Raw genomic sequence first — 23,810 nt, 5'->3', positions numbered from 1 at the left:
CCTGGTCCGTAGCCACACCCTCTTGCTGTGTCTTCAAGGGATCTCTTTTATAAGAGCACTGACCCATTCAGGAGGACTTCATCCTCACAGCTTAACCACCTCTCAGACACCCATTTTTTAACGCTATCCCGTGGGCATTATGATTCCAGCGCGTGAATTTGGGGCTGGGGACACAAACATTCAGACCATAGTGGGAGGCTTAAACAGGCTTAAAGCACTTGGTAAAACACCCCCTTTCTCCTCCTCTCTCCCTCTGAGGCCTTTAGGTTGGGTCTTTCTACAAAGACACAGATGGAACTGACTCTTCTTATCTATATCACTCCTTTGACACTTACCATCGTCTGCCTTGCACTGTTTTATTTTATTTTTTTCTGTTGTGTGTTGTTTTTTTTGTTTTTTTGTTTTTTTTTTTTTTTGAGAAAGAGGGAAAGAGAGGATCCCAAACAGGTTCCGCACTATCAATGGTGAGCCTGACTTAGGGCTTAAACTCATGAACCATGAGATCATGACCTGAGCTGAGATCAAGAGTTGGACACTTAACTAACTGAGCCACCCAGGTGCCCCATGTTTGTTATCTTTTTATATGTATACATATTATCTTCCTTATCAAATTATAAATTTTCCAAGGGCCAAGAGCTTCTCATTTTTTCCTCTTTTTCCCTTCTCCTGTGTTTGTGGCATGTTGTAATACAATGCCTTATGTATCGTAAATGCTTGGTCAATATTTGCTTTTTAATTGTTTGACATAATGAAATTCTGCATTGCCTGATTTCCAATGTCTTGAGAACCAACGTTTCATTTATTTTATGTTTTTTCAGCAGTTTTCCCTTTTTGATTTTAAAAGAGCTGACATTTTAAAATAGCCAACAAGAAAGTAAGGAAGACATCACTACTTCCTAGAAGACCATCTGAGTGTATTTCAACCTATGTCTCCATAAAGAGTGGAAAAATAAATACTGGCCAGGGTTGCCAGGTAACATACCCAGTTAAATTTGAATGCCAGATAAACAACAAATAATTTTAAAAATTTTTTAATTGTTATGTTTATTTATTTTGAGAGAGTGAATGGGGAGGGACAGAGAGCAAGAGAGACAGAATCCAAAGCAGGCTTCAGGCTCGAGCTGTCAGCACAGAGCCCAACGTGGGGCTCGAACCCACAGACCGTGAGATCATGACCTGAGCTGAAGTCGGACACTTAACCGACTAAGCCACCTAGGCACCCCAACGACAAGTAATTTTTTAGTATAAGCATGTCATATGCAATATTTGTTGTTTATCTTACATTTAAATTTAATTAGGTATCTTGTATTTTTATTTGCTAAATCTGACAACTCTAGCATGAAGGCTTTAATTAAAAAAAAATGAACAAGCATTATTCTCTCTGGAAATGAGAATATTCCTATGTGCTTAAAACAAAGTGTTTTTGTGTCAGAGGTATACAGCCTGAGACATCATTATGAAACGATCCTTAAACACAGCTATGACCCTATGTGGAAAAGATGTGTAACGAAAAAGCTAATGAAGGGTAACATTAACTAAAATATCAACATGTGTTGCTTTGAATATAAATGAAAACAGTGATGCTTCTGTGAAATGCAATCCTATACTAAATGCAAGAATTGATTGGGCTTGTTTTATAGTGAGTGTATAAAATTATTGTAGTATTTTCATATCTGTGTCTTCCTGGAAATACTGTTGCTTTGCAGGTTGAAAACATGGCTCAGAATTTACAAGAAAAAGCTTGAAAAAAAATTTGAATGATCTGTGGAATATCCTATTGCAACTGAAGAGAATATATATAAAAATCGTACCTCTCCGTAGTATTTATTCAAGATGTAAATAAGGATTTTTATGCGACCGAAGAATTTTTAGACATGGTCATCATTTTGGTGCCATGTTAGAATCTGATTTGTTTTTAAAAGTCATGAATAGTTTGGGGAGACTGGGTGGCTCAGTCAGTTAAGCGCCCAACTCTTGATTTTGGCTTAGGTCATCATGTCACAGTTTGTGAGATCTAGCCCCACATCCAGTTCCTGCTTGGGATTCTCTCCCTCCCTCTCTCTGTGCCTCTCCCCGACTCGTCGTCTCTCTTTCTCTCAAAATAAAAGAAAACATTTTTTTAAAGTCGTGAATAGTTTAATATATAGTAATCAAAACGAGTAAGTGTAGCTACAAATGGTATACCTGAGGAAACACTTACCTCAGACTTGCTGCAAATAATGCAACCAATTTATATCCAAACAGCATGTAGGTCAATTCATCACATCCTCCATCTTGAAACACTGGGTTCTACAAGGTGAAACACCAAATGGGGTACACAAGTAGCAGGTTACCCTGAGAGCTGGGTACTTTCCGATGGCTTGAACGGAGGCAATTTTCCAGGTTACGTGATTGTTTTGTCTTAGGAATCTGATCCACGATATGGTAAGTTATGACCCTCAGAGAAGCAAAGGTGTTTTCGTTTTTAAATTCAACAGTGTTTCTTGAAAGCCTAATATGGGCCACACACTATTTGGAGAAATGAACAAGAGAGATGAAGTTCTGCTCTCACGGAGCCTGCATTTTAGTGAGTAGAGTCACACAACAAACAAATGATGAATAAACAAGGAAAATAGCTAAGAGTGGTGAGTGCTATGTAGAAAATCGACTAGGGTGGTGATTTGAAAGAGAGCAACTGGGTGACCTGGTAGGTCAACTGGATGCCTTTTTAGGTTGGGAGATTGAGACAAGCGTATTAAAAAAGAAAAAAAAAAAAGGTGGTAGAATATCAGTGCAAGACTGAATGGAGGGAAGAAACCAGCCATTGGCAGATCTGGAAGAGTAAGGGGAGTGCAAAGGCTTTAAGATGGAATGGGCTTGGTGTGCTCTGAAGGAAGACCCGTGTGGGGAGAAGGAGGACGGTTTGAGGCGGGGCTGCAGTTAGGAAGGGGCCTGATTATGGAGGACTTTAAAAAGAAATGTATTGTAAGCTCCAGGGAAGCCATGAGACTTTTCCATCAGAAAGAAGAAAGAAAGAAAGAAGAAAGAAAGAAAGAAAAAGAAAGAAAGAAAGAAAGAAAGAAAGAAAGAAAGAAAGGGAAGGAAAGAAAAGGAAAGAAAAGAAAAAAGAAAAGAGGGAGGAAGTTAATTCATTTCTTTGAGGTAAAGGTAGTATTTTAACAATGAGGAAAAAGTAAATATTTTTAAAGAGAATTAAGCAACAGATAAAATATTTTAATAAATTAACCTTACTATCAGCCTCCTAATTATTGCATCATGAAGTATTTCTTATACCAAGATGTTCCCCCAAAATGAAGAATGTTATTACTCTCTACTTATTGAGAGAAACGCGATGTACAACAATGTCTCGAAAGCTGGTTTAACATTTTGTGATAAAATGAAGGTCTGATTCTAATTTCAATTTATTTAGGTGCTTAGTTTTAATGGATATTATAGGTGAGCATATTCCTCACAAAAAGATCATAGATCCCAATGAAGTATGTATACAGATGGCTCTGGCACTAAGTCATATCTAGTTTTTCAGTTCCATTCAGCAATTGTACAAAGGCTTTTGCTAGAATTTAGATTAGCAATTTTCTGTCCTTGCTGATGTCAAGATAATTTTTCTTGCAAACAAATGGAAAATTGAAGGGTTTTGGGGGCACCTGGGTGGCTCAGTCAGTTGAGCGTCCGACTTTGGCTCAGGTCATAGTTTCATAGTTTGTGGGTTTGAGCCCCGCATCAGGTTCTGTGCTGACAGCTCAGATTCTGTGTCTCCCTCTCTCTCTGCCCCTCCCCGGCTCGCGCTCTGTCTCTCTCTCCGTGCATCAAAAATAAATAAATGTAAAAAAAAAAAAAGAAAGAAAGAAGGAAAGAAAGAAAGAAAGAAAGAAAGAAAGAAAGAAAGAAAGAAAAGTTAAGGGTGTTTATAATTTTAACCAATGGATTTTAGGCCCACTGAAAATTTTCATTTGGAAGATTTCAAAGGAGTTTTTAAGAATCCACAGAGGAGAATTTTAATTAGTGAACAAATAATTTTTGGCAAAAGAAAAGAAGTCATATTGATACAATGATGGAAAATTTCCAAGCCTTCTTTCCATGCTTTCTTTCTGGTATGAGCTCCTTTCTCGGTCATTGATGAAGTATCGCTTTTACCTTTAGTCGATCCTGTATGTGTATTCAAATATTTTTAGGAAGTGCTGGATAGCATACTGTGGACAACCCCTTGCCATTCCAAAAAAAAAAAAAAGATCCGAAAATTTGGCCCGAGGCCAGATGATGGCGGAACGCAACTGTGGGAAGCTGGTTGAAGTCAGCGTGAGGCTGGTGACTTGGCTGACGGTAGTGTCAGGTGGAGAGGATTTGAAGGGACACACCAAGGTGTCTAATGCCAGTTGTAATGTATCAGAGTGAAAACCTTAGTCTTTACTGGCTGGTCACAGCTGGAGGGCAGTTAGTGAAAAAGAAGTTGTTTTCGTCAATTCACATTAAACACAAATTAAAAATAAAAAAGCAAATTGACAACAGTAAAAAAAAAAAAACACAAAAAACACCTTATCTCTAAATGTTATCACTAATATACAAGGGCTGCGTCATAGAATGTTCTTTAGTGTGTCTTAAATGGACGCTTCGTGCAGACTTTTTGCAACTTCTCTTTCTTTCTTCAGCTTGCTTTCAGTGTTTATTTCAGTACGATTTCATACGGATAAAAATGTTCTTTCGGTGAACACATGGTGATGTCTGGTCCAATTCTGTACCCCCTGGAGACAGCCCCGGTGGTAAGGGCTGACAGTGCAGATAATGACCAGGCTTATGGTGAACAGTTGAGGGAAGGAAAATAGTAGATCTTGCCAGACCACTGCGGTGTCTTCATTCTACTCCAAGCCTAATTTGAAATAGTGGCATCATTATAATTGATTCAGGGAAATGTGGTCTCAGCAGGTACTTAGGAGCAGGAAGAGGGGAGAGAAAACAAGCCAAGAGAAATAAAATCTGTTTGTTTGTTTTTTTTCCTATACCACCCATACTTTCATTTCAATTAGCTGAGTTTTTACCAAGTCAGAAATTATCAAATATCCAGAAACTTCAGAACACAGGACTGATGCGTATTGGGCCACATTTTCCACCTCTTACCAATAAGGTTTGCTGTAGCCATAATTGTGTTACTGTCCATTAGTTATCCATAGTTCTGGTACTTTGCCAAGTAAATTCAGTGATACCAGGTTCATAAAAGAGATCATTTGTGAAACGATGTGGCTATCAGTTATTAGCATCATTTCACAGTTATAAAATTAACGAATGGCAAAGTATTAATCAAAACAAGAGTCAATAAATCCAATTTTAGACGGAGGTAAGGACCTGAGTACAATTAATCACACTGAGTTAACAACAAGCAGAGCTGAAATAAATGCTTGGGAAACCATTGGTTAAAAGAGAGCACGTGCTAAACGCAGTTGAAAGGCCAGCATAGACAAAAGCTAGGTTAGTATTTCAAAAATTCAAGTTCTATTTCTCTTCCGCATGTGCAAACATATGAAAGGAGAGGGAGAGGCAGAAATTTCTGTTCAAGTGTTTAAAAATGATAGTAAATGAATGGGCACCTAGTTGTTGGTAACTTGTACACTTTTTTATAAACATGATTCTTCTTTAAATGTATAGATTTCAGTTAGAATCTGTTATCTCTTCATTTGAAGCAACTGAAATCCTAACAACAACAACAATTATGTTCACACAAGGTAATTCCTTTAGAATGTTGAAAATAACCTTCGCCTGTAAAACTGTTCTTTGCCCCCTGGTGGTGAAATTATTATTATTCAAGTTTTTAAAAGTTAAAAGAGTCTAATTATGCAGTCTTGGCACTAAGAAATCCTTCCGTGGTGAACAAAAATAATAGAGAATTATGTATCGGAAGTAGAGAGAGATGACGCTGGGCCACTGGTGTGGTAAAATAATTTAAATTTCCCATATCCTCCCATTCGGAACTAAGTTTTCCTGAGTCTATCTCTATTTGTTTCCCCGTTGATCATACTGCTAATTTGGTATTATTTTAAAATTCTGCCTCCTCTTAATAAATTAAATCATGGGCACATGTGAGGCATGGAATTTCTGTGCGTAAACTAATTCCTTAGCGATGGCCTGTTGGCCAAGGTGAACAGCAACTTTGTACTGTTTTTTCCTTTGTATTCCAATTTGGCATCACAAACAATATTAGGACTCTGGCAGAATGCCAAAACCAGGCTGTTCAGCCTGAAAGAGTAGATGATGAAGGGGTCTGTGAAAATTTTTCTTTTGCAGACTAATTGGAGCCTCTGTATATGAGGAAAATACAATGATTGGTGTGCTTCAGCTGAATTGAGGAATCAATCGGAGAGAATTTATTTCTTCCTTGCTTGGCTAAAGGAAAAAGGGGAAAAACTAGTTTTCAAATTTTAAAGACTGACTCAAGTGAGTTACTAGAAAGCTTTGAAAAAAAATCAATGATAATCTTCAAATTGTAGAAGATGAGAGAAGAAAGAGATTTTAACATGGATTCTGTGGTGACACACTCAAGTCTATGTAAAGCGGAAAACCTCATTATCTGAAAATACAAGGCTACTTCAGGGTAAGACAATGACCAGTGACTCTTTAGGGACTAAATCATTGAATGTGAATATTTCCCCTTCCTTTTGTCCAGTTGGGTTACATGCTTTTAATTAGGTATCTATTGTATAACCTTAAGCCGGATTTAGCCCCAAAATCTTGAATAATGTTTTATAGAGTTGGAACAACAACAACAAAAAAAAATTAAACTGGCTTTGAGAACCAGTCATTAAAGACAGTCTTGTCTCCCACCATTTTGGGCAAGCCAGTATTGGATAATTTTCCGGTGAAGTGGGCAATCACCACCTAAGTTTAATAACAAATGATTTAAAAATAACATTTAAACATTTAAAGATTTATCTAGGAATCTTTAATACTAGGTAGATGGAGACTTCCCATAAAATGATAGTAACATTTGAGTAGCAGTCACTATTCTAGGCACTAATTACCTCACTGAGTTCCCACAAAAACCACCTTATGATTTTGGTAGTAGTATTATCTTAATTTTACAGATGAGGAAACTGTGAAACAAAGGTATCACCCAACAGGAGATCCAGGTGGTAGAACCAAGATTCAAATTTAATCAGTCTGGATCTAGAATCTGTGCTTTATATACTGTGAGATTATTAAAGTAAATAGTGGGGCGCCTGGGTGGCTCAGTCGGTTGACCATCCGACTTTGGCTTAGGTCATGATCTCATGGCTCGTGGGTTTGAGCCCCGCATCAGGCTCTGTGCTGACCACTTGCTCAGAGCCTGGAGCCTGCTTCAGATTCTGTGTCTCCTTCTCTCTTTGTCCCTCCCCCACTCATGCTTTGTCTCACTGTGTTTCTCAAAAATAAATAAATTTTAAAAAAATTTAAAAAATAAAGTAAATAGTACATTATTCAGAGAAATGAAAACCATGTGTCAACATGTTACAAATAAATTTATTATTTACAATATGAAGAAACTCTGTATTTATTCATGAGGAACTTCCAAATGACTAAAATTCAATACTGTAATTAAAAAGGAACTATTTTCCAAGGGGGTGCTTCCCCCAAGCATCTTGAGCTTTTATCAATTTCAATATAAGTTTGTGGGTGTTATTTGGATAAACAAATTACTGAGTGAAGATAATGTTCCATTAAAGAGCAATGATATTGGGGCGCCTGGGTGGCTCAGCTGGTTAAGTGTCCAACTTCGGTTCAGGTCATGATCTCATGGTCTGTGAGTTCAAGCCCCACGTCGGGCTCTGTGCTGACAACTCCGAGCCTGGAGCCTGTTTCAGATTCTCTGTCTCCCTCTCTCCGTGACCCTCCCCTGTTCATGCTCTGTCTCTCTCTGTCTCAAAAATAAATAAACGTTAAAAAAATTTTTTTTAAATAAAGAGCAGTGATATCTTAGAACTCAAGTCCTATATTTAAGAAATAGTTAGAGGGGGGCAAAGAGAAAATGTCAAGATTTAATGAGAGCCAGACATTTCTAAATCATAGGATGAATAGGTCTAACTACTAAATGGCAATTTTAAGAGAGGTTTGGGTTTTTACTATAATAGGTATTATATTAATTCTGTTGGTAAGGTTAAGTCTGATCTTACCCAAAAGTGAGGGATAGACTACTAGATGGCTTATTTAAACCTCTTTGAGTCCTACTGGTCTATGAAATCACCAGTGCTCTTTCACACTGCTCGGAAAGCAGGGATTGTTATGATGTTCAAGTTCATGTACAACAAGATCATCACATAAATCACATAAATCTAGCTGTTTCTCTAGATTTCTCTGCTTTCCTCACTGCCAATGGCATATTTTTTTAAGACATTTCAGCCACACGCCATCACGATTACATCTTGAACCTTGTCAACACCAGAACCTGCAAACTAATGAAATTAAAAAAAAAACCAAAAAACTTTTTTTTGTATATGAGCTAATATGCACCCCACTCAGATTGCATAAGTGCCATGTTGAAAACAATTAGGTGTCCTTGAGACCCTCACTCTGGGTTTATTTTGTCGTTATTTATGTACCCCCTCATGTTGAACATTTAACTCATGAATTTTCTGTCTTCCTAAGACATCTAAGGCTTCAAATGGTCTTTAAAGTCACTACCTTCACTATGTCCCACAAGCTTTTCTACAGTTTGCCTATGATATACTAAGGTATGATTTGCTTTTTTGTTGTTGTTTTTTGTTTTTTCATTTATCCTTTGTGGGATTTGCTGAGCTCATTGCATCCGTGGGGTTGTTTTTTCTTTTTAAGTAGCTTTATTGAGACATAATTTACCCATTCAAAGTATACAGATGAATATTTTTTAGTACATCCACAGAGTTAATCAACCACAATCTAATTTTAAAACATGTTCATACCCCCTAAAAAAAATTCTGTACCTATTAATTGTCAATCCCCAACCTCCCCGACATCCAGTCGTAAGTAACCACTAACGTACTTTTTGTCTTTGTAAGTTTGCCTATTCTGGACATTTCATTTAAATGGAATCGCACAATATGTGGTCTTTTGTGACTGGCATCTTTCACTTGGCATAATGTTTTCAAGGTTCATTCATGTTATAGCATGTATCAATATTTCATTTTGTTTTATTGCTGAATAATATTCCATTGTATGGATATATCGCATTTGGTTTATTCATCCGTCAGTTGATGGACATTTGGGTTGTTTCTAACTTTTGGGTTATTGTGAATAATACTGCCATGAGCATTTGGGTACAAGTTTTTGTGCAGCAAAACTTTTTTCATTTTTCTGGTGTACATACATAGGAGTAAAATTGTGTCATGTAGTAACTCTGTAGTTTTTTGAGGAACTGTCAAAGTGTTCCCAAAGGGCTTCATCAGTTTGCATTCCCACCAGCAATAAAGGAAAGTTCGAATTTCTTCATATCTTCACTCACACTCTTTAGTATCTATTTGATTATAGCCATCCTACTGTGTGTAAGGCAGTGTCTCTTTTTAGTTTTGATTTGCATTTTCCTAATGGCTAATGATGTTAAGCCTCTTTCCGTGTACTTACTGCCATTTGTACATCTTCTTTGGAGAAATGTCTGTTCCAAATCCTTTGCTTGTTTAAAAAAAAAAAAATGTTGAGTTGTAAGAATTCTTTCCATATTCTGGATATAAGTCCTGTATCAGGTATATGATTTGCAAATATTTTCTCCCATTGCCTTGGTTGTCTTTCTGTTTTCTTGGGATAGTCTGTGACACAAAAGTTTCAAATTTCTATGTAGTCCAATTTATCTATTTTTTCTTTTGTCACATGCTTACGGTGTTGTATCTCAGGAGCCATTGGCTAACCAAAGGTCATCAAAATTTACCCCCATTTTTTCTTAGAAGAGTTTTATAGTTTTAGCTCTTACATTTAGGTATGATCCATTTTGAGTTAATTTTTTCATCTGTGGTTTTAGGTCTTTCTAGTTTTACAAAATAAATGACAACATTATTTTATTTTATTTTACAAAATAAATGTCTGTCTATGGTATTTTGTTATAGCAGCCCTAGCAGATGAAGACATCCCTGCTCTCTTACCTGTCAAAGGTAAGCCTCATGATGAAATTAAAATGTGATGAATTCAAGCATATACATTTTATTTTATTATTATTTTTTAAAATATTTTGTTTTTAATGTTTATTTTTGAGAGACAGAGTGAGAGCGGGAAGGGGCAGAGAGAGAGAGGGAGAGGGAAACACAGAATCTGAAGCAGGCTCCAGGCTCTGGGCTGTCAGCACAGAGCTTGACATGGGGCTTGAACCCATGAACTGTGAGATCATGACCTGAGCAGAAGTCGGATGCTTAACCAACTGAGGCACCCAGGTGCCCCAAGCATATACATTTTAAAGCAAGATATTCTTGCATTCATTTAGGACTATTTAAAAATTGTTTTAAGCTGTATACTAATAAAAGGATTTCTTAAGATTTACTTCCTAGATACTGTTTTTCTAACCTTTATCAAACATATTCTTACTGTAAGAGTGCAAGTAGTTTTATCATTCCCCTATTGAGCTTAACTTAACTGGCCAGGTCTAAGATGGGAAAAATGTAGTGTAAAATTTTCCAAACTGGGCAAGCATCCTGTTATACAAGCATTTTTTTGTTCCCTTCTACTTCCTCAACAAGAGTAGGGGGTTAGGGAAGAGAAGTGTGAGATGCCGAAGAAAATAAGGTTTCATGCAATAGAAAGCAATAGTGGTAGAGGAAAAGCATTTAAAAGATACCGAACAGAAGCAACATAGGACTAGAAGGTAAGACACTGGTGGGAAAGAGAAAGGAGATTTTAAGCCTTTTTGTCTTTAAAAACATCTCAGTTGGGAAAGGAACCCCAATTAGAAATGGACTAAGTAGATAAATTGCACTTCCCTTAAGACCATGATTGCCCATTATTAATTCTACCAATCTGCCTATTTTATGGTATTTTGCCTGTAAATCTTCATTAGAAGTGTAGTTTTTGTGTTGGTCTGAATTCCATTTCTGCTTTACCTCTGTCATAAAGAACAATCTAGACAACGCACTAGATTTGCCCCTTCTATAATTTTATGTTGGCGGTATCATGAAATGCATGGAACAGGGGCCATAGTCAATAAATCAGTCTTCAAATATGTTCTTAGTTTTCAGTTTGGGAGGGGGACTAAAAACGTGGATGTTTCGCGGGAAATTTATAATTAGTATGTTCCAGGTACACGCGTGATGCCTATGTGCTTTAATCTGTGTGCTTCTCAGTGAGCGCGAGCTACAGAAAGGCTTTTCTCACAGGCCCCGATCTGGGGCGCCCGGCTTCCCTACTTCCGGCTCCGCCCACCCACCCGCGGTTGCTAGGAGACGTGATGTCACCGGAAGCGAGGCCTGGGATTGGCTGAAGCGAGGGGAAGCCTCTCCTCCTCGGCAACCACGGCGCCCGGCGTTGGCTTCACAGCTGTTTGTAGGCCTAGGGGTGAGGGTCTGCGGAAGGTAGAGCCTCCTGCGGCCCCGCCCGCCCTCCCGCCGCTGAATCCGCAGGCTCCTGCCGCCCTGCCTCGCCCAGCTTTGCCCTGCCGCTGGGGCGGACCGCCGGGCGGGCTTCTCCGGTGCGGCTGCCAGTGCTTCTGACTGACAGGCACTGTTCCCACAGCCCGTGGAGCTCGCCACGTCCCCGGTCTCGGCCGACGGCACATTGAGGCGGGTGACCTTTCCGAGCCCAGCGCGATGACGGCTACCTGCTCCCGGCCGGCCCGGCTTCCTCGGCGCCGCCGGCGTCGGCTTGTGCGGTTCCCTCCGCCGCCGCCACTACTGTTGCTGCTGCTGCTGCTGCTGGCGGCTGTAGGGCCGGCACACGGCTGGGAGAGTGGAGACCTGGAGTTATTTGACTTGGTGGAGGAGGTGCAGCTCAACTTCTACCAGTTCCTCGGAGTGGAGCAGGTAAGCGGGGCCGCCGGCCGGCCCAAATGCTGCGCTTCCTTTGGCCGCTCGAGGGAAGAAACGTGCAGGTCGGGGCGGAAGGGAGGGGGCGGGGAGGGCTTTGACCCGCTTTCCTCGGAGGGAGCCGGGCACTGCGGCCAGGGCTTGGTTAGCCTGGGTTCTGGCTGTCCTCCTCTGCTCGGCCCACCGGGGTCTCTTCGGAACCCTGACCGCACGATTTGTCCCCCTCCCCCAGTTCCTCTTCGCCGTGCTCCTCTTGAGTTCCGGTCTCAGTGACAGGTTGGACGGTGCCCCTGGGCTGGTGATACCTTCTCTTTCCTCTGCCATTCTGCGGGGGATCCTTCCACCCAGCTGTGCTGGAGGAAGAAGGAAGAGTGGTATAAGTAGACCTTTGACACCTTTCCTTTCTTGGCCCCTGAATGTGGAAAGAAAGTCGTGTCTCCCCTAAATTTTCACCTACCCGGTTACACTTTTTATTTTAGCTGCTGCCTTGCTTCTTCCTTTCCGGGAAGATTGGGAATGCATTTTGGTTGGGGTCCGTGCGGCAGAAGTTTTTCTTGCGCTGTACTTTGGACTTTTTAGCCTGTTGGGTAGGGGTGCGTATCACAATTTGGAAACCTGGAGGATCTTGAAACCTCCGCCGTGTTGGTCCTGGAATTAGATTAGAGGGAGCTATTAAGTTTTCTGGGCATTGGAGGCGCTTTGGGTGCTACAGGAAGAGAGAAGCCCAACCAGTAGCACAGGATTGTTTTCTTTCTTTTTCTCTTCCTTTTCTTTTTTAGCTTGAGACTAACTTGTAAGGTCCGTTTGTTGATCTTTACTCCTACCTTGGGAGTCGTGAGTGAGCTTGTATATCCAATCTCTGTCTGAAACCTACTGTCAAATAAAATGACATTTCACTGATTTAAGGATTATGGGGTGAAAGACAGGATTTCACACGATCTGACTGAACCCTTCAAAAAATGCTGTGAATAGTTACGTGGGTTAAAAAAAAAAATAAGGTTTACCAATAATTGTCATCAGGTACACTTCGACTAGATATGAAACGTACATTTTCCTCCTATAGGTTATCATAAATTTGTATGACCTGTTGAACTTAACACTAAATGGAAATTTACGTTTAAATGAAATGTAATGGAATATAAAATTTTGCCATGCCACCGTGATTTTAACGATTTCATTTGTGTAAGAGTTACAAAGCGTAAGCATTCACACTTCAGATTCTTACATGCAAGTAATTCATTATCTTCACTTGGTGCCAGTTCCTACTTATGGAGACAAAATATACCTCTTTTTCAGAGTAAATGATCATACAGTATGTTTAAAAATCATTGGTGAAAATATAACTCTGAAGACTTTTAAGAATGCCTTAAAAATCAAGAATATTTTTTAGAATTTATCATGATTGGTTAAACTCCGTACAGGGTTATATATAACCTGTTATACGTAACCTGTCCAAAGTTATTGAAGATGCTTTCCAGTTACTTAAGGAAAATTAAGCCCCTTTAAAAGAATACAGAAATTTAGTAGCAGTAGTTTAAAATTTAGATTATATAATCTAGCTTGCATGTGAACCCTCATAGAATTTTCATTTATAGTTTCATGCAGTTTAATTTCAGAGTTAATTAGGCAGTGTGAACAACCAGAGCACTTAACTATATCGGCAAAGATGGGAAAATAAAGAAGCATAGATAATCAAGAAGATTCTATGTGAAGGTAGAATTTGAAAAGAAGGATCCTGAAAATTGTTTTCATCTGTGTTTCTCTATCTAGTTGTGTTGAAATTGGAAAGAATGACAGAAGAAATTTTATTCTACCCAAGCAGAGACACTGATTGGAAGAAGTTCCTTACATTACATTGAATCTTAACGTTCTTGGAAGACTTTCAGGGGACCAGAAGTTTGGTAGAGACAAATGCAGCCTCTTTTCGGTCCTGAATGTGTAATTCTCAGAGCCAGTCAATCTTTTGGTGACTAGCCAGACATGAGGGACCAGGACAAAGTAGATAGGTTACTCAGAGTTGCAACCTGGCTGTATACACTCATCAGTTTTGTTGTCTATTCAACAGAGATTTATTTGGTGCCCGCTGAATTTTAAGCACTAGTCTAGTATATAAAACAAAACCCCCTAGCCTCATGAAACTTACTTTTTAGTAGGGGGGGGGGGGGTTGGAATTAATGGTAAATGGCCAAACAAGTAAATATAAATGTCAGGAGGTCAGAAAAGGCCTCTGAAGGAGGAAGGGAGTGAGTCATGTTCACAAGTTGGGGAAGAACATTCAAGAAAGGCAGGCCATAAATGCTAAGACCTTGAAGCAAGAGCATGCATGATGTTTGAGGAATAGCAAGGCAGCCAGCGTGGCTGGAGCAGGGTGAACCAGGGGGACGGTAATAGGAGATGAGATCAGAGTCATGGACTTTGGCTATTACTTATAAGTAGGTTGAGGATCCATGTTGGAGAGTTGAACAGAAGAGGTACATGATTTGACTTAAATTTCAGAATGGTTGTCACGTTGAGGATCGTTTGTATATATGTCGTTTCTTAGTGGGATACTTTGTGGTATGGAACGTAGGAATGAATCTGGTCACATTCTGGATTTAATTTGAACAAAGTGCTGACAGAATTTTACTGATTGTTTGAATGTGGGATATGAGAAAGAAAAAGTTGAGGATAATTCTAAAGCTTTTGGCCTCAGTAACTAAATAAAATACTTGTCTAACTGCAGGTGCTATCTACTGAGACGGAGAAGCCTGGTATAGAAGCAGGTCTGGTTGGGGGAAAATCAGAAATTTGGCTTGGGTCATGCGAAATTTAAGGTGTCTTTTAAACATTCAAGTGGACCTGGCATATAGACAGTTGGTTATGTAAGTCTGGAGTTACCAGGAAAAAGTTCCAAACTTTGAGTCAGGGAGAGGTGGGAGAACCAGCAAAGGAGATGGAGAAGGACCAGCCAGTGAAGGAGGAGGCAAACCAAGAAAAAGATGGTCTCTTTCAAGTCAAGTAAAGAGAGTATTTTAAAGAGGAGAAAATGATCAAGTGGGAGAAATGCTGATGTAATTAAAATAAGGTTAGTTCGGAGAATTGACTGTTGAATATGACAGTGTGGAGACCATTGGCTACCTCAGCAGGAGCTGTGTAGGTGTGGTGGTGAGATCAATAGCCTGGTTAGATTGGGTTTAGGAGAGAAAGAAGGGCAAGAATTGGAGACAGTCAATATAAATTGTTTTTTTGTGATATCCATATGCCAATTAGAAGCCAGGGGTGATAGAGACTGAATGTAGCATCCATTTTATCCCCTTTTCCACCAGCTCTAAAATAGTTGGCTCAGTCACTCTCTAAACTCTGTAATTGGAATGACTGATGACTTTTAGAACTTGACTAGGCCAGTTTCTGACTTATAACCTTGGACAGTTAGTTGCCTCATTTTTAGGACAAATGGTATGGTATCTTTATTTACTTCATAGTTAGGTACATAGTAGACACTTAAATATTATCTTGTATAGAAATGTGCAGAGATGGAAGGAGAAGAGTTGTGAAAAGAGAAACTTTTGATTGGAAGCAGTACCATAGCCCATTTTACAGTGAAACTGTAGTTATAAATGTTTTTAAAAACCTTTTTTTATTTTCATCAAAACACTTGTGAAAGTGAGTTCTATATTAATGAGTGTGAGAAATGATTCCTGTGTTTTAAGTTTTTATTTAAATTCCAGCTAGTTAACATACAGTGTAATATTAATTTCAGATGTACAGTTTAGTGATTCAACACTTCACAACACCCGGTGTTTATCACAAGTGTGCTCCTTAATCCCCATCACCTGTTTAAACCATCCCTCTACTCACCTTCCTTCTGTAACCATCACTTTGTTCTCTATAGTTAAGAGTCTGTTTCCTGCTTTCTCTCTTTCTCTTCCCCTCCCCCCCACTATGACCATTTGCTTTGTTTCTTAAATTCCACAGATGGGTGAAATGATCTGGTATTTGTCTTTCACTGACTTACTTCACTTGGCATAATACTCTGTAGCTCCATCCATGTTGTTGCAAATGACAAGATTTCATCCTTTTTTATGGCTGAGTAATATTCCATTTGTGTGTGTGTGTGTGTGTGTGTGTGTGTGTGTGTGTATCTCACATCTTCTTTATCCATTCATCAGTCATAGACATTTGGGCTCTTTCCACAATTTGGCTATTATAGATAATGCTGCTATGAGCATCTGGGTGCAAGTATCCTTTTGAATTAGTATCTTTGTATTCTTTGGGTAAATACCTAGTAGCGCAGTTGCTGGATCATAGGGTAGTTCTATTTTTAACTTTTTGAGGACCTTCCATACTGTTTTCCAGAGCGGCTGCACCAGTTTGCATTCCCACCAGCAGTACAAAAGAGATCCTCTTTCTCCGCATCCTCGCCAACGTCTGTTGTCTGAGTTGTTAATGTTAGCCGTTCTGACAGGTGTGAGGTGGTATCTCATTGTGGTTTTGATTTGTATTTCCCTGATGATGAGTGATGTTGAGCATCTTTACATGTGCCTGTTGGCCATCTGGATGTCTTCTTTGGAAAAATGTCTTTTCATGTCTTCTGCCCATTTTTTAATTGGATTATTTGGGTTTTTGGGGGGTTGAGTTGGTAAGTTCTTTATATATTTTGGATACTAATCCTTAACTTAATATGTCATTTGCAAATATCTTCTTCCCTTCTATAGGTTGTCTTTTAGTTTTGTTGATAAATTCTTTAGTTGTACAGAAGCTTTTCATTTTGATAAAGTCCTAATGGTTTATTTTTGCTTTTATTTCACTTGTCTCAAGAGACATATCTAGTAAGAAGTTGCTACAGCCGATGTCAAAGAGGTTACTGCCTGTATTCTCCTCTAGGATTTTTAATGGGTCTTACATTTGGGTCTTGAATCCGTTTTGAATTTATTTTTGTGTATGGTGCAAGAAAGTAGTTTAGTTTCATTCTTTTGCATGTTGCTGTCCAGTTTTCCCAACACCATTTGTTGAAGAGACTCTTTTTTCCATTGGATATTCTTTCCTGCTTTGTTGCATATTAATTGCCCATATAGTTGTGGATTCATTCCTGGGTTTTCTGTTCCATTGACCTATGTGTTTATTTTTGTGCCAGTACCATATTGTCTTGGTCACTACAGCTTTGTAATATGACACAAAGTCCAGAATTGTGATGTCTCTAGCTTTGCTTTTCTTCTTCAGGATTGCTTTGGCTATTAGGGGTCTTTTGTGGTCTCATACAAATTTTAGGATTGTTTGTCCTAGCTCTGTGAAAAAATGCTGGTGTTATTTTGATAGGGATTGCATTAAATATGTAGGTAGCTTTGGGTAGTGTAGGCTTTTTAACAATATTTGTTCTTCCACTCCATGGGCATGGAATGTCTCCATTTCTTTGTGTCTTTTTCAGTTTCTTTCAACAGTGTTTTATTGTTTTAAGAGTCTTTCACCTCTTGGGTTAGGTATATTCCTAGGTATCTTATGGGTTTTGGTGCAGTTGTAAATTGGATTGATTTCTTGGTTTTTCTTTCTGCTGCTTCATTATTGGTCTATAGAAATGCAACATATTCCTGTGCATTGATTTTCGTATCCTGAGACTTTACTGAATTCATGTATCAGTTCTAGCTATTTTTTGGTGGAGGCTTTCGGGTTTTCTATGTAGTCATATCATCTGCAAATAGTGGAACTTTTACTTCTTCCTTACAGATTTAGATGCCTTTATTTCTTTTTGTTGTCTGATTGCTATGACTAGGATTTCCAATACTTCATGTTTTGTTTTTAACGTTTATTTATTTTTGAGACAGAGAGAGACAGAGCATGAGCAGGGGAGGGTCAGAGAGGGAGGGAGACACAGAATCCGAAGCAGGCTCTAGGCTCTGAGCTGTCAGCACAGAGCCTAACGCAGGGCTCAGACTCACGGACTGTGAGATCATGACCTGAGCCGAAGTGGGACGCTTAACCAACTGAGCCACCCAGGCGCCCCCCAATACTTTGTTAAATAACCCTGGTGGAGGGGACATCCTTGTCTTGTTCCTGACCATAGAGAGAAAACGCTGTTTTTCTCCACTGAGGATAGTATTAGCTGTGGGTTTTTTGTATATGACCTTTATGATGTTGAAGTATGTTCCCTGTAACCTACTTAGTTGAAGGTTTTTATCATGAATAGATGTACTTTGTCCAGTGCTTTTTCTGCATATACTGAAAGGATCATATGGTTCTTATCCTTTCTTTTATTAATGTGGTATATCACATGGGTTAATTTGCAAATATTGAACCACACTTGCAGCCTAGGAATAAATCCCACTTGATTGTGGTAAATGATTCTTTTAATGTGCTATTGGATTTAGTTTGCTAGTATTTTATTGAGATTTTCTGTATGCATGTTCATTAGGGATATTGGCCTATAGTTTTATTTTTTTTTAATGTTTTTATTTATTTTTGAGACAGAGAGAGACAGAGCATGAGCAGGGGAGGGTCAGAGAGAGAGGGAGACACAGAATCTGAAGCAGGCTCCAGGCTCTGGGCTGTCAGCACAGAACCCAACGTGGGGCTCGAACTCACAGAGTGTGAGATCATGACCTGAGCTGGAGTTGGACGCTCAACTAACTGAGCCACCCAGGTGCCCCTGTAGTTTTCTTTTTTTAGTGGAGTCTTTGTCTGGTTTTCATATAAGGGCAATGCTGGCCTCAGAATGAATTTGAAAGTTTTCCTTCCTTTTCTATTTTTGGGAATAGTTTGAGAGTAAGTATTAACTCTTTAAACATTTGGTAAAATTTGCCTGTGAAGCCATCTAGCCCTGGACTTTTGTTTATTGGGAGATTTTCGATTACCGATTCAATTTCTTTGCTGGTTATTGACCTGTTCACGTTTTCTATGTGTTTCTTCCTGTTTCAGTTTTGATACTTTATATGTTTCTTGGAATTTATCTATTTCTTCCAGGTTGTCTAGTTTGTTGGCATATAGATTTTCATAATACTCTCTTATAATTGTTTGTATTTCTGTGGTGTTGGTTGTTATTTCTCCTCATTGTGATTTTATTTACTTAGGTCCTTTCTCTTTTCTTTTTGGTAAGTGTGGCTGGGGATTTATCAGTTACTTTTTTTTAAAGAACAACTTCCTGGTTTCATTGATCTGGCCTATCATTTTATTTATTTTATTTTATTATTATTATTTTTAGTTTCTATATCATTTATTTCTGCCATAATCTTTATTATTTCCTTCCTTCTGCTGGTTTTAGGCATCGTTTGTTGTTCTTTTTCTAGCTCCTTTAGGTATAAAGCTAGACTGTTTATTAGCTTTTTATCTATATTGCTATATACTTCCCTCTTCGGACCGCTTTTGCTGCATCCCAAAGATTTTGGACTGTTGTGTTTCTGTTTTCATTTGTTTCCATGTATTTTTTAAATTTCTTCTTTGATTTTCTGGTTGACCCATTCATTATTTAATAGTATGTTGTTTAACCTCCATGTATTTGTGGTCTTTCCAAATTTTTTCTTGTGATTGTTCTCAAGTTTCATAGTGTTGTGGTCAGAAAATATGCATGGTATGATCTCCATCTTTTTTGTACTTGTTGAGGTTTAATTTGTGACCTAGTATGTGATCTACACATCCCATCTACACTTGACAAGAATATGTATTCTGCTGTTTTAGGGAGGAATGTTCTGAATATATCTGTTTAAGTCCATCTGGTGTAGTGTGTCATTCAAAGCCATTGTTTCCTTGTTGATTTTCTGTTTAGATTGTCTGTCCATTGATGTAAGTGGAGTATTAAAGTCCTCTACCATTATTGTATTATTATCTATTATTTATTATCTATTTCCATTACGTATGCTATTGTTTTATGTATTTGGGTCCTTCCATATTGGATGCATAAATATTTACAATTGTTATATCTTTTTGTTGGATTGTCCCCTTTATCATGGTACAGTTCTTATATACAGTTCTTATAACTCTTGTTATAGTCTTTGTTTTAGAATCTAGTTTGTCTGATATTAGTATTGCTACTCTGGATTTTTTTTTTTTTTGACATCCATTTGCATGGTAAATGTTTTTCCTTCCCCTCACTTTCAATCTGCAGGCATCTTTATGTCTAAAATGAACCTCTTGTAGGCAGCATGTAGCTGGGTCTTGGTTTTTTTATTTTTTGTTTTTGTTTTTTTTAATCCATTCTGATACTCTGTCTTTTGATTGAGGCATTTAGTCCATTTGCATTCAGAGTAGTTATTGATAAATATGTATTTAATGCCATTTTATTACTTGTTTTGTCATTGTTTATGGAGATTTTCTCTGTTCCTTTCTTGTCTTTGTCACTTTTGGCCTTTCCTTTCAGATAGTCCCCTTTGGTCTTTCCACTCAGACAGTCCCCTTTAATATTTCTTGCAGGGCTGGTTTAGTGGTCATGATTTCCTTCAGATTTTGTGTATCTGGGAAAATCTATATCTCTCCTTCTATTCTGAATGTTCTTGGCTACAGACTTTTCCCATTCAGTGCTTTGAATATATCATGCCACCCCCTTCTGGCTTGCCAAGTTTTGGTTGAGAAATCTCCAGTTAGGCTTATGGGTTTCTCTTGTAAGTTAGGGATTTATTTTGTCATGCTGCTTTTAAGATATTTTCTTTATAAAAATTTTTCTTTATCACTATATTTTGCAAATTAAAATAAGTTTATTTTTGAGAGAGAGAGAGAGAGAGAGTGAGGGAGGGGCAGAGAGAGGAAAGAGAGAGGATCCCAAGCAGGCCCCCCACTTTAAGTGCAGAGCCCGATGTGGGGCTCAGACTCACGAATCTGTGAGACCATAACCTGAGCTGAAATCAAGAGTTGGACACTTGCACTCAGCATGAGCATCCCATATATTTTGCAAATTTAATTATAATAGGTCTTGGTGTTGGCCAGCTTTTGTTGATTTTGATGGGAGTTCTCTGTGCCTCCTGGATGTGTGTGTTTCCTTCCCCAGACTAAGGAAGTTTTCAGCTATTTTTTCCTCAAATTTTCTGCCCCCTTTTATCTCTCTTCTTCTGGCACTCCTGTGATATGAATATTATTACATTTGGTGGAGTCACTGAGTTCCCTAAGCCTATTCTTGTGTTCCATAATTATTCTTCCTCTCTTTTGTTAGCTTCATTATTTTCCATTTCTCTGTCTTCTATATCATTTATTCATTCTTTTGCTTCTTCCGGCCTTGTGTTCATCGCATCAAGCCTTTTTCCAGTCTCAGTTATTGCAGTTTTTCACTTCTGACTGATTCTTTTTTAACTCTTTTATCCCTGTGGTTGGTAAGGGTCTCCCTGAAGTCTTCGTGTCTCAAGCCCAGCTGAAATGATTACTGTGTTTTAAGTAACATCATAGTATTCTGTTTTAAGAGCTAAATGTTTGGATTTCTAACTTATATTTACTGAAATTTTGAAGAGTGTCATTAGGACTTAATTAGAAACTTAATCTAGAATTTGGATCTCATTAAAATCCTTGTTAACATTAAATTAGGTAGAGGGGAGCCTGGGTGGCTCAGTTGGTTAAGTGTCCAACTTAGGCTCAGGTCATGATCTTGTGGTTTGTGAGTTTCAGCCCCACGTTGGGTTTTGTGCTGACAGCTCAGAGCTTGGAGCCTGCTTGAGATTCTGTTTCCCTCTTTCTCTGCCCGTCCCCCACTCATGCTCTGTCTCTCTCTGTCTCTCAAAAGTAAATAAAAACATTTAAAAAAGGTAAGTAAGGTTAGGATTCAACAATTCATTTAGTAGGTGTTTCTGCTTAATATCATCCATGAACTGCAATCTCATTTGTAATGGGGCATGTTGCAAAAGCAAGGGTATGCCACATTCTACATTTCTGGTTAGAGAGAATATGTGTTTCATTATTAGACACCCATTTTAGTGCCAGTGAGGCAGTAAGCATAAAGTTCTGTGTAGCTACACAGTCAGCTAATAGAATTTGAATTGTTAAAGGTAAAGAGTAATTGTTGAGGATAAGAGTCTGAGGTTAAGAATTAAATAAAGGGTATCATAGTGTAAACAGCAATATTAAAATGCTGCTGAGTGCAAACACTAAATTCTAAGAGGGAATAATTTCCTTAGTTAAACAAATTCTGGAACACACACAACTCCTGATCATTAAAGTCACAATAATTTTAAAAAGCTACTTTACAAAAAAAAAAAAAAAAAAAAAAAGCTACTTTACTGAGTCTTTACTGTGGCATGTATAATGAGCAGTAGTCAAAACAAGTTAAGACCAGAAAGATCATTGTCATTTACTGGGAAGGTCCAAAGAGATCATAGGGAAATCATAGGGTACATCTACATGCCTACGAAGGAAGGTAGAGACTTCTTATTTCCAGTCAATTTTTAAAGACTTTATTCATGCCACATTAAAATGGATCAAGATAAGGATACTATCCCATGACCATTTATACATTATACATTTATACATTACCAGGAAGCCTCTGACTTTTTGTAATTAAAAAATATTGCAGGGGCGCCTGGGTGGCTCAGTCGGTTGGGCGTCCGACTTCAGCTCAGGTCACGATCTCGGTCCGTGGGTTCGATCCCCGCGTCGGGCTCTGGGCTGATGGCTCGGAGCCTGGAGCCTGCTTCCGATTCTGTGTCTCCCTCTCTCTCTGCCCCTCCCCCGTTCATGCTCTGTCTCTCTCTGTCTCAAAAATAAATAAAACGTTAAAAAAAAAATTAAAAAAAAATATTGCAAATCTTATATGACCACACTTTTAGTTAGCAGATAAAAAATTAGTATTTAGGTTCTTTTCTGACTTTAAGTGGTGTTTTGGTTAATAGTTGGTTTCTAAATTCGATTTGAGAAAGATAACATGTACGTATAATGTAGCTGGAAATTGTGATTTTACTTGTAGAGATTATATCATATCTTACGGTATTTTTTAATGGATCTTTAATTTATGATGGGAAATAGACTTCTTGTGTTTAAAGCATTTTAGCTTAGACATTTAAATGACTGCCATGCTGTGTAAGATCTGTAGTAGTTCACAGAATTAATGTGTGACTTTTTATATCATGCCTTTAGAAGTAGCATATGAGGTTTAACTTAGAGTAAATTAGATTGATCTTAAATTAGTTGTGGGAAGTGTCAGAGGTCTTCAGTAATGCTGCCATCTCTCAAACTATTGTTGAAACCACTTATTTTGAATCACCTTCAAAGCCTGCAGCATATTTGGCAGATTATTCTCATTAGTGGTAAGTTTTTAAGATGGATTTGATTTTTAGCTATACCTAATAGTCATTTGGAGCTAAGTTCAGTGACTAAATTGGGTTAGCAAGCTTGGCTAACTACAGTTTGGACTGATAAAAAGATCTGAATATAAATTTAATGTAAGATTCATAAACTGATTTAAGGACTGTTCTCAAAGAAGTGTTCCAGAGAAGTTTGGAGCAATATCTACATGAAGTAAATCCATATAGCCTTACAAAGTAACAATGTATTCTAGTAAATGACTTTTAGAATGCTTATTACTTTGTGGGTAGCAAATTTTTAAAAGATTTTCACCTACAGGAGAAAAATATATAAAGATTGCCTTAATTTTAGAGAGGTAGAAAAATAGAGCTAGAAGAAAATAATTCGCCTGCTTTTAGTATTAAGAAAAGTATTCATATAATACTCATATAATACTTCTATAACAAAAGCTTGTTACAGCAGAGTGGCAGAGGAATCAGAGTAAGTGTTAGGGATAGGGACAATAGCTGGCAATACCACTGAGGTGAAAAAAGTAGGAAATACATGGCGGGGGGCGGGGGGGAATGTGGAAAAATGCATAAATTACAAATAAAAATGGTGATGGCGTAATATCTCCATCTTGTGGCCTTCTTTGGATATTGTCAGTAAAAATGTTGAGGGGTTGTGTTTTCACAACCGTAGGCATAAGTA

General features: G+C 38.3%; 1 protein-coding gene across 1 annotated transcript in view; it reads left to right on the top strand.

Annotated features, from left to right (window-relative positions):
* The first annotated feature begins 11,513 nt into the window (after positions 1–11,513).
* DNAJC1 (DnaJ heat shock protein family (Hsp40) member C1) overlaps positions 11,514–23,810 on the top strand; it is a 217,842-nt gene continuing 205,545 nt past the window's right edge. Inside the window, exon 1 of the mRNA XM_042945075.1 lies at positions 11,514–11,933. Within this exon, the coding sequence (XP_042801009.1) occupies positions 11,721–11,933 (213 nt within the window). The 5' untranslated portion in view covers positions 11,514–11,720. The remainder of the gene's footprint in view (positions 11,934–23,810) is intronic.

Source organism: Panthera leo, chromosome B4, assembly GCF_018350215.1.
Source record: "Panthera leo isolate Ple1 chromosome B4, P.leo_Ple1_pat1.1, whole genome shotgun sequence".
In the NCBI taxonomy this organism is placed as follows: domain Eukaryota; kingdom Metazoa; phylum Chordata; class Mammalia; order Carnivora; family Felidae; genus Panthera; species Panthera leo.
Note: the sequence above shows the minus strand (reverse complement) of the source record. Positions and strands in the feature narration are given on the sequence as shown.